The following is a 16124-nucleotide window of genomic DNA, read 5'->3' on the forward strand; positions in this document are numbered from 1 at the left end:
TACACAGGCACACGCAGGGATATAAAGAACCCCTGTGAGGTCAGATCCACCAGGCTGAGGCTGTCCAGTGTTAGTGGGAGCAGCCAGCTAAGCCTCAAAGTCTCACTGGCAGCTACAACCACCACCACCAACCACTATACCCTGCCTTGCCCTGCCCTGCCCTGCCCCGGCCTCCTCTCCACTGGCGGCTGTCTGTCCTGCCTGCTGCACGCTCTCCGGAGCAGCAGCAGCCGTGCATTTCACGTGTGCCAGAAGTTTATTTGGGATGGGGCCAGTGCCACCAATTTGGAACCGGTGGTCTCTTTTCCTCTTTTTTTTTTCTTTCCCAAAACGTCCTCATCTACCTTTTCCCTCCTTTCCTCCTCGTCGCTTTTCTGTTTTCCTGCCTCGCTCTCATTCTCTCTCTGCCGTGTTTCTCTCGGGCCAGGGGGCCTGTGGGCCTGTGGGTAGGGGCCTTATTCCATCAGCCTGGGGCTTCTGTCAGAGGCTTGTTCCATTTTGCGTCATGGTGTTGACTGAGCGGACCCCACACTTAACTCCCATAGAGCTATTGGGCTGGGCGGCAGGGCGGCCGGCGCAGGCTAACGCGGCCCCGTGTTCAGCGTGGTAATCTGATGGTCATGTTTATTTTATGTAGCTCTCCTTTGATGGAGCAGAAAAAGTCTTTGGGCTTTTTGTTTCAGCACTTTCACTGCCAGGTCAGAGGTGCTCGCCGTGGTTACGCTCAGGAAGAATAATATTTGCCCTTATATTCGCTCCAAACAGGCTTTTTTCCATATTAGTGTCAGGGATACTCTCTGGGTTTCTGCCTTCCACTGATTCGGCACATTGGAGGTGAAGGGTGGTGGGGGACCGCACCTCAATAGCATCTCTCCCTGGAGGATAACAGGGTTGTTCCACAGGTCATCCCTCAGGGTTGTTCCTATACCCCTGAGTGAACCCTTGTCACTCATAGCAGAGGGCCCGAGAGACAGACGGACAGACAGACAGACCCACAACCAAATATAAAGCTTAGTAGTGAAGGAAAACACATACATAAACACATGAAAACACCCTGCCTCCCGCCTGACTGCCCCCGGGCTCCACCTCAGCTGTGTCAGTATTCCAAAACTTCCCAGGGGTTCTTTTTTAATGGACTTACAAAAAAAAAAAAAAAAAAAAAAAAAAAAGTTTGTTTCCTCCTTCTTGTCTCCCTGTCTCCTTCCACCACCTCAACTCAACCCAGCGTCTCTGATCTCACACCCTCACCCGTCGTCAGCCCTCGTGTCAGCTCTTTCACATGGGTCAATAAGGCAGGGAGCCACCAGAGAGAGAGAGAGAGAGGGAGAGACAGAGAGAGAGAGAGAGGCGGAATCAGATTCTGCACTGCATTGAACTCTTTGTGTCAAATTGCAGCCTTATGTTCAGTTGTGTGTATGACGTCTGTGTCTCTCCTTTCATCGTCGTCGGTGTCATTGTTACACTTTACAATGTTGAACTCACTCTGAAGATTAATCAGTCCAGAGCTTTTAAGAGAACCGGCCCAGATTGAGACCAGAAACTTCTTTATCCACCTTCTTTTATTTTATTTTATCACAACCGTCTGTGCTGTGATCACAATATTAGATGAGTGATTCATTCTCATACAAGATAAGACACATTGGGGAGTTTTCATGGATAATATTTCATTTCGTCATAGGTTCTTTGTTATTTAGGATCTGAATACAGAGAAGACTGGGTTTAGGCCAGATAAGAACAATAAGCACACATGCAGGCTCGCAGGCATTCACACAAACACACACTCACACACAAAGAAACCGGATCACCATCAAGCGGTCCTCTACCTAAACTATGTACGGGGATGGGCTGAAAACACTTCCGGCCCTCCTCCATATCTCCCTCTATCCGGTTTTCTGTTGTAACACATTAGACATAATCCTGGCCTCCTCGGTGAATGTGAGGTATGTGCTTGCTCACAGATGAAGGAGCCTAAATGCTGATGTAATCCAGGCGAAACACAAAAATGTAGTGGGGTGGGCGGCGGCGGCGGCGGCGGGGGCAGGGGGGCTACCCCGGTGGTAGGTAATTCAATCCCTCCCAGTGCAATTTGACAGCTCAAAGCTATTACCTACTTGCCCCAAATCAGCCCCGGCACCCAGACAGGAGGGACGTAGCCTGGACTTGTCGTTGGACACTGTCAAGGCAGATACTCGCACGACTTTGTAGTGAGGTTCAGATCTCGTCATGGCTTCGGCGCGTCTGTGTTCATTGGGTGAAATCGCCTGGTCGTGCGTTGCGATTGAACCTGAGCCTGAAACCTAAGCCCCCCTGCAGACTGCAGATGGCCCGGTGAGGAGGGGAGGGGGGTCGGGGGGGAGTGGCAGGAGAGCCAGGCCCCTGAGTCACAAAGGGGTCCTGTCAGTCAAAGCTGGGGACTCACCAGCCAGAAATCTGCCTGTGATGCGTGTGTCTCCTCCTCTTCCACCAGGCTGTCAGGCTCACCCAATCACGGGCTGATTGAAGGGGTTCGTCTTTCCTGTACCGTTCCTCTATCTTGCCGCTTCCTTCCTGAACCGTGACTGGCCGGCCATCCACCCTTTGGACAGACTTTTGTCTGTTTTACCTCTTTGACGTCATTATCTTTGTTCGGCCCTTCTCTGCCATGGCAACGCTTTGTTTTGCTCGTCTTACTCCATCACCTCCATCTCTTTATCTCGGGTCATTTGCTCTTTTCTCCACTCCTTTATCAATACAACGTGTATTCCCTCCGTCTTCGCCATTCCCGTCATCTTCCTTGGAACAGCTGTTGTCACCGTGTTTATTGTCTTAACGTCAAACATGTACCTACAGTATGTCTTTCCAGGCGTTCTGCTCTGTCCCGTCCCACTCTTTGTCGTCATCAACCCCCCCCCCCCCCCCTCCGGTAACTGTCAGTGAGGCTGTTGTTTCTGGGCTCCGAGTCCATTCTATTGTGAGGGAATTTCCTCCGTATCGCTCGCTGGGCCATTCCATGCATTCCTGGCATGCTTCCTGGCACTACCGGGGGTCTAGCCAGATGCGAGGGCGTCTGTAATAGAAGGCAGACACCGAGGCCACCCAACGCCGTTCATTCATTGAGCCAGCCAGCGGTGACCTTCTGATGAGGATGGACGGCGTGATGGATGAGCAGAAAGTAGACAAGGAGCCAGGCAGAGAAAAGGGAGGGGGACATAAAAGACAGTGGTGGTGGTGAAGGGTGCAATGCTAATGTGTGTGAACTCGCTGCCAAAAATAGAAAAATCTGGATGGCTTTCATTTCTAACTCACTGACTCACAGACTGTTATTGATAAAAGGAGACATGCAAGGCTCCTTAGACTCTCAGAAGAGCAATTTGTGGCTTATTGGGAATGGCAGGGGGGTCAAAGTGCACATAAATATGGGAACGGGAATACAGAGATCGGAATAACTTTCATGTCATTCTTCTGAGTCATAATCCTGCCGCGATAAAGGCGGCCGGCTAAGTGCACATTTAGCAAAGCATCGGCAAACTTCCCCGGTGAACCGAAGGTGAAGGTCAAGAAAATAAAAACAGGGAAGGGAAGTTGCTCGGCTGCTCAGACTCAGACATGTCAGTGGGAGATAATGATAATGGCGGTGAAGAAGAATGCACGCAAACACATTATTTTCACATCTTAATCTCGCCGCTCCAGAGATAACAGCCTGTCTGAGGAGTCACAAGGGGAGAGAAACAGTTGATAGTTTATATAAAAGAACGAGAAGAAAACAAGCAAAAACATGACGGCACAAATTTCAATCGGATCATTCGCGGTCACGTCGAACACAAAGCCTGCGTGAGGACAGAGACAGACGTCTTTGTGATCCACGCGTCCATCCTCTGTTGTGCTCGGCTCGCTATTCCATCTGCATGCCACTTCAAAAACATAAACACAGACAACATGCGGATATGAAATTTCCCCCGTTGTGTTGACTCTGGGTTATGATGAAATTTACACACTCTGCATGACTGACGCACGGGAAGTTGTCAGTGGAACGACGGCCGAATCAATACAGCTGCCCATGTGCTGCGTTATAAGTTGTGTTATCTGCTATCATTGTTGTGGGAGGTTGATTTATGATTGCCGGCGTGTAATGACCGTTAATGTAATGAATGGCCAGCGAAGGAGAGGCCTGAAGTGCGTCAGCATTCACTGAAGCAGCCAGGCCACGTCGGGTTAAAGGGGGAAGAGGGTTATAAATTGTTTTAAATGCGGGAGTTAAATGTAATGGTGCTCCGACAGACGTAAGCATGTGTGTTTGTGTAGGTTTTTGTTTGTTTGTCTTGTGTGTGTGTGTGTGTGTTTCCATCCATCTGCTAAAGGGCAGCCTCCCACCCCCTTTGTGACAAGGGGTCACATCACGTTGACAAAGTTGCTCATGCAGGGCAAACTGCGACGTCACTCGATTCCTTTTCCCTTTGTCTTCCTGTAACCCTCACTCGTTCCTGTCTTCTCCGCTCTGCCTGACCCCCCCCCCCCCCCCCTTCTCCCCCTCCCAGCGCACGCAAGACACACACACGCACGCACACACACCCCTCCCCATTTCCCCCAAAGTGTTTGTCAGCAGCGCTCAGCTTCCGTAGAATAACATGACAACAGGCTCAGTGTGTGGCTGACGCAGACACATGGCGCGCCGGCAAGTAGTGGTCAGCTCTGATACAGTATACATCACTGACACACACGTACACAGATATACACACACACGTAGTATCGCACCACAGAAAATGTGCAAGTAGACTGACAAAAGCACAGAGAAAGTACAAGTAATGTCTCCAGGGCGACTTTTCTGCACGCTAAGGAATGCACTAAAAATAGAAGCTTCACTTTCTCTTCTCTTCTCTTCTCTTCTCTTCTCTTCTCTTCTCTTCTCTTCTCTTCTCTTCTCTTCTCTTCTCTTCTCTTCTTTTCTCTTCTCTTCTCTTCTCTTCTCTTCTCTTCTCTTCTCTTCTCTTCTCTTCTCTTCTCTTTCTTCCTTCAAATTTTGGAAAGTTCTGTATGAGGTCAGTGGGGCAATGATGTTTGCAACAGATTGATGAATATGAATGATTGCTCAATGTTGTACTTTTTTGTGAGTTAATTGATCCAAACATGCACTAGTTTACACAACTGAATGTGCGTGTGTGTGTGTGTGTGTGTGTGTGTGTGTGTGTGTGTGTGTGTGTGTGTGTGTGTGTGAGTGAGTGAGCGGGCAATGAGGCAGGAAGCACGTAAGCCTGCGAAATAGAAAGTAAGGAGGAGTAGAAGGGAATCACTTTGTAGGGAGGAAGAGATGGGGAGAGAGGGATGCAGACAGGACACACAATGACAGGAGAGGAAAGAATGTTTAGGGCGACTGAGAATGGCGGTGAGACGAGCAGGAGCGACCGTAGGAGAGAACGGGAGCTCTGAGACAGGCCGGGGCTCTGCACTGTGTTAACACCAGACTGAGATGGAGGGAGCATGCAGGCTCGATGGAAAGAGTGTTTGCACAGTAAAACGTTCCTTTTGCGTGGGTTGCTTACTTCCCGCAGTACCCCCCTGCCCCCCTCCCCTTCCTCTACTCTCTCTCACACTCTGTCTGTGACCGATCGTTTCAACTGATTCATTCACAGATTTCCTCTACGTCCGCTCCTTGGAAGCAGTGAGAGATAAAGTGAGAGAGAAGGTGAGCAGGTGAGCAGTTTGGGAGCGGGAGTGTGTCAGCTCACACATACACACACACGTGCACGCAAGCACTCACTGACACACACGCGCACACACACACGCACACTGTGTTTTGTCACATACCATAGAGTTTGGTTTCCAAACAAAATGAGCCTCGTAAATGTGTGTTTAATAGAGAGCTGATTTAAACATTTTGCTCCCCCAGTTGCTGGGAGAAAAGTTTGCCTCACGCTCTCCCTTTCATCCCTGCATCCTGCCCTTTGCACAGCTCTGTGAGCTGAGCCACCAGAGGAAACCTGCAATAATGATGCTGGTTAATGTCCTCCTTTAATGGTCTAATAAAAAGGCAAAGCAACAGATGCACAACAGCCATATCTGTCTCAAGAAGGTCCTGCACATGGAAAAGGAAGCCAGCAATTGACACGCATAATTTGTAAATGGCGTCCATGGGGAGTTTTCCCAACAGTGGAGGGTAGATTGGGGGAGCATATGTGTGTGTGTATGTGTGTGTAGGGGGGTTGGGTGGGGGGTCCTCCTGTCATATATCTGTTTGAAAGACAACCGCAGCACATTAACACTGATCACTAACATTGAGAGAGAGAGTCAGAGACGTCACTTTATGAGCACAGACCCCCTCATGTGTGTCACTGTTCCCCTCTTTCCCCCCCTTCAGCCATTAACACACTCACTCGCTCTCTGACGCAGGTCCATGCATAAGGGGGGCAAGCGGAGGGGTGAAGGAGAATGGGGCTGACGACTGCAACGGATAGGAAATTAGAGTAAGGTTACCATGACGATGACACCCAGATAGGGCACCCCATATACTGGAATTAAGTACTAGTAGCTGGAGAGAATGAATGGACGATCCGAATGACGAAGAAGAAGAAGAAGAAGAAGAGAAGGGGTAGCCGGGGAAAGTTTAAAGCATCCTGTTATAGGAGAGTAAATATTAACAGTAATAGGTCAGGAGCTTTGGTTTTCCCTCGGAGCGTAATCTCCGCGTGTGTTTACTCAGGCCCTGCTGGAATTCCCTGGAGGAAATGAGGATGCAAAAAAAAAAAAAAAAAGATGAATTTATTACAACTGCTTCTCTGGTAATCCCGTTTACCAGCCAGGCTGCGCTGCGTCATGTCCAACATTTTACTCTGTTTACATTTGACACCGTGAGGTAAGCAGACGACTTAACCATCAAACCCGCAAGTCCACTTTATCACCCACCTGGACACTGGAAATTAACCTGCGGCAATAAACATTTATGGGTAAACCAGTAATATCAGAACGAACTGGTTGGCTATTTGTTCACATCATACTAATCACAGTGTACACACACACACACACAAATAAGGAAGGAGGAAGCTGGACCTCGTGCTTTCCAGGTATGAATAATGACAGATCGAAACTCTCACTCTGATTCTTTCATAGCATTGGAGGCCAATTATGACCTCGCTTTGGATTACTAACACGGCAAAAAGGTGAGCGAAGAGTGTGAGTGTGTAATAATGTGTGAATACATGCCGCGGCGCACAGGAAAGCCAGTGTGCAGCGTGAGCGAGCTGAGTGAAGCGTGTGTGAGTAAAGTTTGTCTGGCAGCGAAGCCTGGCAGGCCGTGTCACAGGTTCCCCTTCCTCCTCTTTCTGATGTCTTTGAGGTCGTCGTCTGAGTGTCTCACTCTGTTTCTCCTCCTATAGTGGTTTACACAGATTGGTGATGTAATGGGTAGCATATGAAGGCCACACACAAACACACACACACACACACGAAGGCGCACACACGCAAACACCGACGCTTGTGCACGTTACACAGACACCGCACTTATACCACCACATACCCATAATTACACACATATACTGTACGCACACCCATTTACACAAACCCTGGATTCCCCCTTTTCCAACAAGCATGCGCCAGTGTGTGCTCTCTCTCTCTCTCTCTCTCTCTCTCTCTCTCTCTCTCTCTCTCTCTCACACACACACACACACACACAAAAACAAAAGTCTAAACAAAGATACACGTCCAGTTTTTATTTGTTGCGCTCGTATCTACGCGCTCTAACACAAGATACACACCCTGGTGTCGTAGCGTTTGCGTGTGTGTGGGTGGGTGTGTGTGTGTGTGTGTGTGTGTGTGTGTGTGTGTGTGTGTGTGTGTGTGTGACAGCGTTGGCGGATGGTGTAACAGGCTTCAGAACCACCCAGGAGACCCCCATCATGAGACGCAGCCCAGTGAGCGAATGAGGGAGAGTGACTAACTTCACTCTTTCTTTTCTTCTCTCCCCAGCTGTGTCTTCAAACGGCCCTTTGATGTGGGAAATTAAAAAGAACGAGTGTGTCAATATCTCCCTCCGTCCAACCACACTCATCCATTTCCTCTCCTTCTCTCCCTCTCTCCTCCTTTCCCCTTCTTTTCTTCTCTGCAGTTGACCCGAGAAAGCAGATCGTGACCCTTCCATCGCCACAACAACTCCGCCGCCCACGCTCTGCCACCGGGCCCTCATCATTCGGAGTGTGTTTGTTTGTCTGTGTAGGCCCACCGCTGGACTGGCAAATCTGTGTATGCCTATGCGTGTGTATGTGTGTGTGTGTGTGCACATACAAGGCCCACCACTAATTATTTTCTAACCACACCATGAGTGTACGTCTGTGAATGAGGGTCTCCTAATCTCACACCCAGACTCAAAAACGCTTTCTTCCTTTTCCCTTGTCGCTCTCTCTCCCTCTCTCTCTCTCTATCTGATGTGTGTGTGTGTGTGTGTGTGTGTGTGTGTGTGTGTGTGTGTGTGTGTGTGTGTGTGTGTGTGTGTGTGACTGCCCTGGCATATACAGCATGTGTACAGTATGTTGCATTCACTGTCCCTCTTTGCCTTGATGTCTGGAAACTAATTTCTGCCCTTTGCAACAGTGGGCCACGCTTTACTGCACCTGACTGAGTGTTTCCAGGCGGCCTCCACTATGTGTTTATATCGTGTGTGTGAAAGAGAGAGCGAAAGATAGAGAGAGAAAGAGAGACAGAGACATACAGATAGTGTGAGAAAGTGTGTCGGTGTGTGTGTACAGTAGACTATTATTTGTGTGTGTTTGTTTTTCTTTGCGCGTGTGTGTATGTACATCTCTCTGTGCGTACGTGTGTGTGTCTGCCGCGTTGACCCCACCAACCCCGACAGCCCCGGTGTGTGTGTCGGTGTTAATGTCCTGTGGTGTATGTTTGTGTGTGTGTGTGTGTGTGTGTGTGTGTCTGTGTCTGTGTGTCTGTGTGTGTGTGTGTGTCTGTGTGTGGACTGTGTGTCCACTCACTGTTTCTATGCAACACTTTCTAGAGGCCCCTTCAACACCTCTCCCCTGCTCCTATCCCTCTCTCACTCCTCACTCTTTCCTTCACCCTGGAGAGAGAGAGGGAGAGAGGGAGAGAGGGAGAGAGAGAGAGAGAGAGAGAGAGAGGGAAGAAAAAAGAAGGGGGTGGGTGGGTGGTAGGATGAGGAGTGTGTGTGTGTGTGTGTGTGTGTGTGTGTGTGTGTGTGTGTGTGTGTAGGGGGGGCAGTGGAAATAACAGGCCGCTGTCTCAGGAGGGGCTCTGTCTGAAAAAAAAGTAGAGAGGGGTGAGAAAAGGAGAGAGAGAGAGAGAGAGAGAGAGAGAGAGAGAGAGAGAGAGCTGTCATGATACATGGTCTGAGATATGCTGATGCTCATGAAACAATGGTGCTTTTTAAAACGTCTGCGGAGATAGAGAGAGATAGAGAGAGATAGAGAGAGAGAGAGGGAGAAAGAGAGAGCGAGGGGAAGAGATGTGCAGATGAATGGAGAGATAAAGAGAGAGAGGGGTAGATGGGGACTCGATTGGCGCAGGTAGCGGGATGCGACGGAGGAAGTGCTGCAGATAGCGAGCGAGAGAGGACAGGAGGGGAGAAAGTGATAGAGAGGGGGAGGAGGGAGAGAGAGGGTGGGGGAGAGAGAGGGAGAGAAAAAACAACGGAACATTTTTTTAAAGTTTCGCAAAGAGAGACAGGCAGCGTCGGGGAGGGGAGGGGAGAGGAGGGGAGGAGGAAAGAGGGAGAGAGAGAGAGAGAGCGAGAGAGAGAGAGAGCGTGTGTGTCTGTGTGTGTTTTTATGAATGAAGTGAGTCACTGCGCCGATGTGTCATAGGCCCGACGTCTTTATAAAGGAAGTTTTAAACAAGCCTAAACACTTCACTGCGCGCAAAAATTGGACTTAGCACACTCGCATCCCTCTCTCTCTGTCTCTGCACTCCTGTTCCCTCTCTCTATCCACACTGTCTAAGTGTCTCTCTGCCTCCATAAAGACGACATAGGGGCTGATCCCAAAACTTTGACTCAACTCAGAGAAGGTTCGGAGATATTCTCACCTCTTCTCCTTCTCTCTCTCTCTGTTTGTCTCTCTCTCTCCTTCTGTCAGGCATCTCTCTGCTTTCTCTCACTCACTCTCTCTCTCCCTCTCTCTCTCTCTCATTCATTCACTCTCTTGTCTACTCCTGGCAACTTTCCTCCTCATCATCACTCTGACTTGAAGAGTGAGAGCCAAGAAGAGAACCGGGAGCACGTGACCCTTTCCGGAGTTCACATTTATTTATTAATTTTCCTCTATTTATTTATTTATCCAAGTTTGTTTACTTGCTGATTCCTTGGATCCGAACCAATATGAAATGTAAGTGACTGTATATGTTCTTTTATTGCTGTCATTGCTTCAGTTTAGTTTGATGTGCTGATATGTGTTGAATTGTGTGTGTTCTAACCCTTTTTCTGTGACTGATAGCAGCTGTTATAACATCACCTGATAGACTATACCAACAACTTGACTGAGCTCATGACTTAGCTGCTGTTTGTGTGGCTTTACAGTATGGATGCATTCACTCTTGTTGAACCCCTTTTTCCTTGTGAATCTGAGCCATCCGTGGGAGCTCAGATGCTCCTGCAGTGTTCTTGGCTGTGATTCTTGTGGTTCACCTGTAATTATCAGGCATTCATCATTTCATTCCCACTTGTGGTTCCCTTTTAATACTTACTCTACCTTGTATTTGAACTTGAAAGGAATGAGAATGAATGAGCTTACTGTTACAGAGTTGACTTGGCTTGGTCTATATAATTTATACCACCAACTCACGTACCTATCCAGTTGCAGGTGTGACAATCAGCAGCATTCATTGAGTTGCTTATGGTAAAGCAATGGTAATATTCAGTGTCAAAGCCCAGCTTTGAATGATTTAATGATTTGCATGCAGCTTGTGAAAACATGACTCTGACACTGAAGCTGTACAGGATTCCTCTGCCAAGTCTGGAACTATTGTTTATGTTATGGTGCAATATCTTCCCCTGGAGTTGACAGCCGTGGCCTGAGGTCATTATCATTATGGTGGGATGACAGCGCCTTTCCACTAATTGCTTCCGTTTTTTTCCCCTTCCCCTGCAGTGCTGCTGGACTCCTCCTCATCACTCCTGTTCTCGCTGCTATTGGCTCAGCTGCCTGTATTTACGTCTGCCACGCCGGTCCCACATAGGAGGCCCAGTGATATGGATAAACTATCCAATCAGACCAAAAATCTAATGAAGATGACCCAAGAACTGCTGGTAAGTGGAGAATGTCGTCACAATGATTACCAATCTCAGCTATTGATTGGCCGAGGCTAATGAGGCTCTGTACTTTGCTAATTGAATTGGAAGTGTAAGGGAGGAAGAGGATGCTGGTCATTTCAACAGAGCCCTCCTTGATTGAACTAGCTTTAATTAGATTTTGGTGTTAATATTACCTTTCAGCTGAGGTAACCATTCACTTCAAGCACAGTTCACAGTGTATCTGTTGTAAAAAACATTGTTTGGCTGAACTACAGTAACTTCCTCAGAACGTCAGTCTCATTTAAGCTGCTTTCATTGATGACAGACTGGCTGGGCTCCATTGTGCTTAGATCAGGGCAGCAAAGCCTTAGGGGAGATTTGACTGAGTGATCTCACACTTAATCTGGACACAGAAGGGAGGGGAGGTCTGACTCAGCAGTCGCCTGTTCTGGTCACCTGACCAGATTGATCACTGTACCAGTAGTATTCCTTGTAAAAGAATGTGTCGAATCTTATTGAATTAAAGAGACTGTCTACCAATGTAGACATGGAGGTCACACATCAACACTGTACCAGGACCCAACTAAATATAATTTGTCATGTTTGAGAAATGACAGCAAAGTGTATTGAATATACACTGTCTACATACAAACATGTTTACATTAAAGGGCAAGACTGTAGAAATGTGAATAGGGTTGAGTGAGTTTCTGTTTGCTTTTATGTAAAATGAACCATGTGAACATGCTGTACTTCCATTTCTGGCCAAGAGTCTTATTATCTTGAGAGTGAAGTGGGTAGGGAAATCAGATTTGAGAACTTCAGCCAAGGTTTGGCACCAGCTGGTGATTGTGTATCACACTGTGTTTTAACAGGTGAAAAGAAAGCGGGAACATATCTCTGGATCTTTGGTTACACATGACTGATCGAGATTCTATTTTTGCATTATGCAAATCCTAAAACTCTTTTGTTCAGGGGATGAAATCAAAAATAGCCGCATACTCTCTCTAGTCTTGCTCATGAGATAGGGTTCAGCAGGTGTGTGTGTGTGTGTTTGTGTGTGTGTGGTGCTTTATGAGCAAAGCAGTGTCTAACTTGGAGCCCAAAGAAGTATCAAATGATGCAGGGCCACATATGGCAGTGGCAGTAGTTCAGTTATGTGAACCAGTTATTTTTATTTATTTATTTTAAGTTTTTTCTTCATATGTAAAGTTCCACTAAACAGAGGTCAATGTTAGGAAAGATAAATAGAATGGGAATCCATGGAAAGTCCCTGCAAGAAAGCTATAAAAATGGTGCATTAAAGAGAAAAAAATGTGTGTGTGTGTGTGTGTGTGTGTGTGTGTGTGTGTGTGTGTGTGTGTGTGTGTGTGTGTGTGTCCGTATATATTTGTGTAGATTCATGAGTCACACAGTGTTGCATGTGCTCCTATGTGTCTGTATGAGCATATGTGTGAATGCATTTGTGTGTCATTATTTGTGTGGCAACATGTGTGTATTGTGGGTTCTGTAAATAGTTGTGGTTTTGTAGGTGCGGTGTTTAGTGTTTGGTTTTTGGTCGCCACAGCAAAGTGACCTGATAAAAATCAAAAAGATTTATCACATTCCAGTATTTGCATTCAGGAAGAAAAAAGATGCTCAGTTCTGACAGGTGAGGTCATGATCTGCAATGGAGAGCAAGAAGGATAAGAGGCTGAATTAAAGGCTGAGAAAGATGGAGCAAAAACCACAAGAGATAAAAAGATCAGAGAGAGAAGTGGATGACAAGCCAGCAGTGTATGTGTGTGCATGCACATGTGCATGTGATGTGGCATGCACCAGTGCACCTGGTACAAGCAAGAGGGAGAGAGAGAGACAGAGAGAGAGAGAGAGAGAGAGAGAGAGAAAGAGAGAGAGAGAGAGAGAGAGAGAGAGAGAGAGAGAGAGAGAGAGAGAAAACATTGGACCACAAACATTAGTGAGCTGTTATGAGAGGCTGATGGAAAAACAGGAGACAATGCAGCACATTCAGGAGTAAAACATCAGCACAACACAAACAACAATAAGAAAAACGCACAACAAGGAAAAGGCAACATAACAGGTCAAGGAAGCATGATGCACACATAACCTGTTTACACCAAACATTTCTGAGAACTAATCACCCTAATGTTGTTATGTTCCTCTGGGGATTGGAAATGACGCATGTCACATCAGTCACCACCATGTGCTCACATTCATCACTCAATCAGGTACATCTATAATACTAAATTGCAAGCACCACTGATGAGTACAAAGGCCTTTATAAGATATGCTTCTATAAATCTGCAATCAGGTTGTTTATCCCCCTCTGGTGGCCATGATGAACACTACATTTGCTGTCTGGCCCGAGTTTACGGCACAACTGGGCAGCGGCACTGCGTCATTCCATCTTTTTATAGCTGTGACCCTGGAGTTTCCCTACAGCCCTGTGTTGTCTGTCCCACTTGGAGCTTTCTTAGTCATTGCATATGTTGTTATGCTCTCTCTCTGTAGAAAACATCCTGTGGGTTCAGGTCATTTGCTCTTATTGTTGCCTTTTGGGGAAGCTGAATGTGGGTGAACTCACACTGACCCGATCAACCACACTCCTCTCAGTGAAAGCTACTGTCTCTAAGCACAGAACAGTCATCCAACCAAGGCGCTAGAACCAGACTAATACTTTCCTTTAGCTGCTGTGACTTCTCTCAGGATGACTGAAATTGTGCTGATGCAAATTACTAATGGGCTGCTCTGTGTCTTTTCTCTTTCAGAGGGACCATGCTTTTGACTCAGACGTGGTGCCTCACAGGTTCAGATCTCTGCCAGAAATGAGCAACAGATCTGCCAATGACCTCAACAACCTTGAGGTAATGCTCTGATAAATGATTTGTCTGTCTGCGTGCGTGGGTGTGTGTGTGTGTGTGTTGAAGGAGTGGAGCTTTGCATCTGCACAGTTACATCTTGCCACACCCAGCCTCAAGTCTCTAAAGTATGTCTGTGTTGTTTCCAGCTGAAGCCCACACTCTCTCAGCTGCATGCTGACCTGAAGCTGTATGAGCACCACTTCGAGTGGCTGAACAAGGTCTCAAAGAAGCACCACCACCCTGCTCTTCCCAAGCTGGTAGAGATGATCAGACAGATGAAATCTGTCATCACCCTACTGCACCATCAGGTAACAAAACCGAATTTCTCTACCTACCCATCCCTTCTCTGCTGTGTACAGTACAGATACTTAAATGGATGCACAGATCTTCTGAAATGCTAAAATACCTTCTCCTTCTATCCGCAGATGCTGAGAGTTGAAGCACCAAGGCTGACTCCGGCCACTCCCTCCCTCCCCCCTCACCTCCCCCATCAGTTTGACGTCTTGCAGTCCTCTCATGAGCTCCTTCAACATTTCAAACTCTTCTGTGATTGGGCCTACAGAGCCTTCATCAGTCTGAAGCCAAAGATTTCTGCAGTACAATGATAGTAAAAATGTAGTGTATACGGCTGCAGAGCCAATTAAAAGTCCCACCTCTGCCAAAGGGGAATCCAGCCCATGTCAGTGTGCGCTGTAATCCAAAGCATCCTTCATTAAGAGGCCCAACATCAACCAATGATGTGTGTGCTGAGGAATGAGTCTTTACATCAGAGCCAATGAGGATGTTGATACTGCAGCCAGTCACTGCTGTCAAGATTCACCTTAAGACAAACTGCCAGTCAAAATACTATGACGTCATGATTCCCCAACTCTCCTAGAGACCTAGTTCAGGACCATGTTATTTATGTATTTATTTATTTATTGACTGTTAGTAATTTATTTAATATTATTTATTTAATGTTGTAATGTGTCACTCTCTCACCTTTATTTCTGTATTTACGTGAAAATGTATTTGCCCACATCTTTGTACTCTTTTCCTCTGTTGTGTCTCACTGATTCTCAAGGAAAAAAACACACACAGTAGCACTTCGTGAACCGGTAGTTCTGATACTGATCTTTGCTTATAAGTAACTTAGATTTCTTGGATTTGATGTAATTTTTTAGCCATTGATTCCAGTAGATGTAGCATACTGTACATTTGAGACAGCAAAGGTTGTTTGCTATCCCTCTCTTGCAGTAATCTTTAACAATACATTTCAGAGGATTTTGTTCATGGAATCTTCCATCATGTTAAAACGTGCCACTTGTTAAACTCTCAAATGATAGCCCATGGAATACATTTAATTTATCTGTACATGTCAGGATGGTACCCAAACAGAAGAGTGTGGATAGCTTCCTTTGTACCACAGATTAAGACTCTATTTTCAGTGCCTGTTTGTCCCGTTTTGCATGAGGAAGCATATTAAACGTTGTGGTAAAGTTGTATGAATGTGCCCTGTTGCTGAGCACTGATGGACCTGATTAGATTCTTTGCACAAACTTGTTAGGATTAGCCTCTTGGATGAGTGAGCTGGCTAATTTTGAACCTGTGCTTTGGGGAAGAAAATGTTTTTTATTCGCTTAAACACCCCAAGCCTTAAAATACTATGTATTGCGACACTATAGTTCTGTACAGGTGTACATAAATGTATGAGAACGCAAGTGTACATAAATGTACAAGAATGTAAATTGTTGTATACAATGCTTTTTGTGTCTTATGTTGTTTTCTACTATATAATAGCGAATACTTTACCAATTTCTTTCTCACTATAATTTTTGTCAATTTTCTTCTAGTATTTGTTACAGTATTGACTATTTATTTAAGTACTTGTTGGAGCTATTTATTTTGTGCTGCAAAGGAGCAAGTCTCCTATCTTTTTGTACTTTTATACTGTTTTTATTCTTATTAACTATTATTATATAATCATGTTAAATTAAATTATTGTTGTACCATCAAGATGCCTCTTCCACACACTGATTGGCCTCAATGTGAAATATGTGCCTTGGTGA

At 46.4% G+C, this 16124-nt stretch overlaps 1 protein-coding gene across 1 annotated transcript; it reads left to right on the top strand.

Annotated features, from left to right (window-relative positions):
• Nucleotides 1-9854: 9854 nt before the first annotated feature.
• il11a (interleukin 11a) lies at nt 9855-15952 on the top strand. The gene is made up of 5 exons (XM_076154750.1): nt 9855-10313; nt 11076-11233; nt 13984-14079; nt 14223-14384; nt 14502-15952. Exons 1-5 carry the CDS (start codon nt 10307-10309, stop codon nt 14679-14681), a joined length of 603 nt encoding a protein of 200 aa, XP_076010865.1. The 5' UTR covers nt 9855-10306; the 3' UTR covers nt 14682-15952.
• The last annotated feature ends 172 nt before the right edge of the window (nt 15953-16124 follow it).

The sequence above is a fragment of the Genypterus blacodes genome, unplaced genomic scaffold, assembly GCF_046128005.1.
Source record: "Genypterus blacodes isolate CSIRO-AG114 ecotype Tasmania unplaced genomic scaffold, CSIRO-AGI_Gbla_v1 ptg000063l_1, whole genome shotgun sequence".
NCBI lineage: Eukaryota > Metazoa > Chordata > Actinopteri > Ophidiiformes > Ophidiidae > Genypterus > Genypterus blacodes.

What these genes read in the sequence shown, in the direction of transcription:
- il11a (XM_076154750.1), top strand. An exon ending in AGATGACCCAAGAACTGCTG is followed by an intron (nt 11,234 to 13,983) that starts GTAAGTGGAGAA and finishes TTTCTCTTTCAG; the next exon opens with AGGGACCATGCTTTTGACTC. An exon ending in ATGACCTCAACAACCTTGAG is followed by an intron (nt 14,080 to 14,222) that starts GTAATGCTCTGA and finishes TGTTGTTTCCAG; the next exon opens with CTGAAGCCCACACTCTCTCA.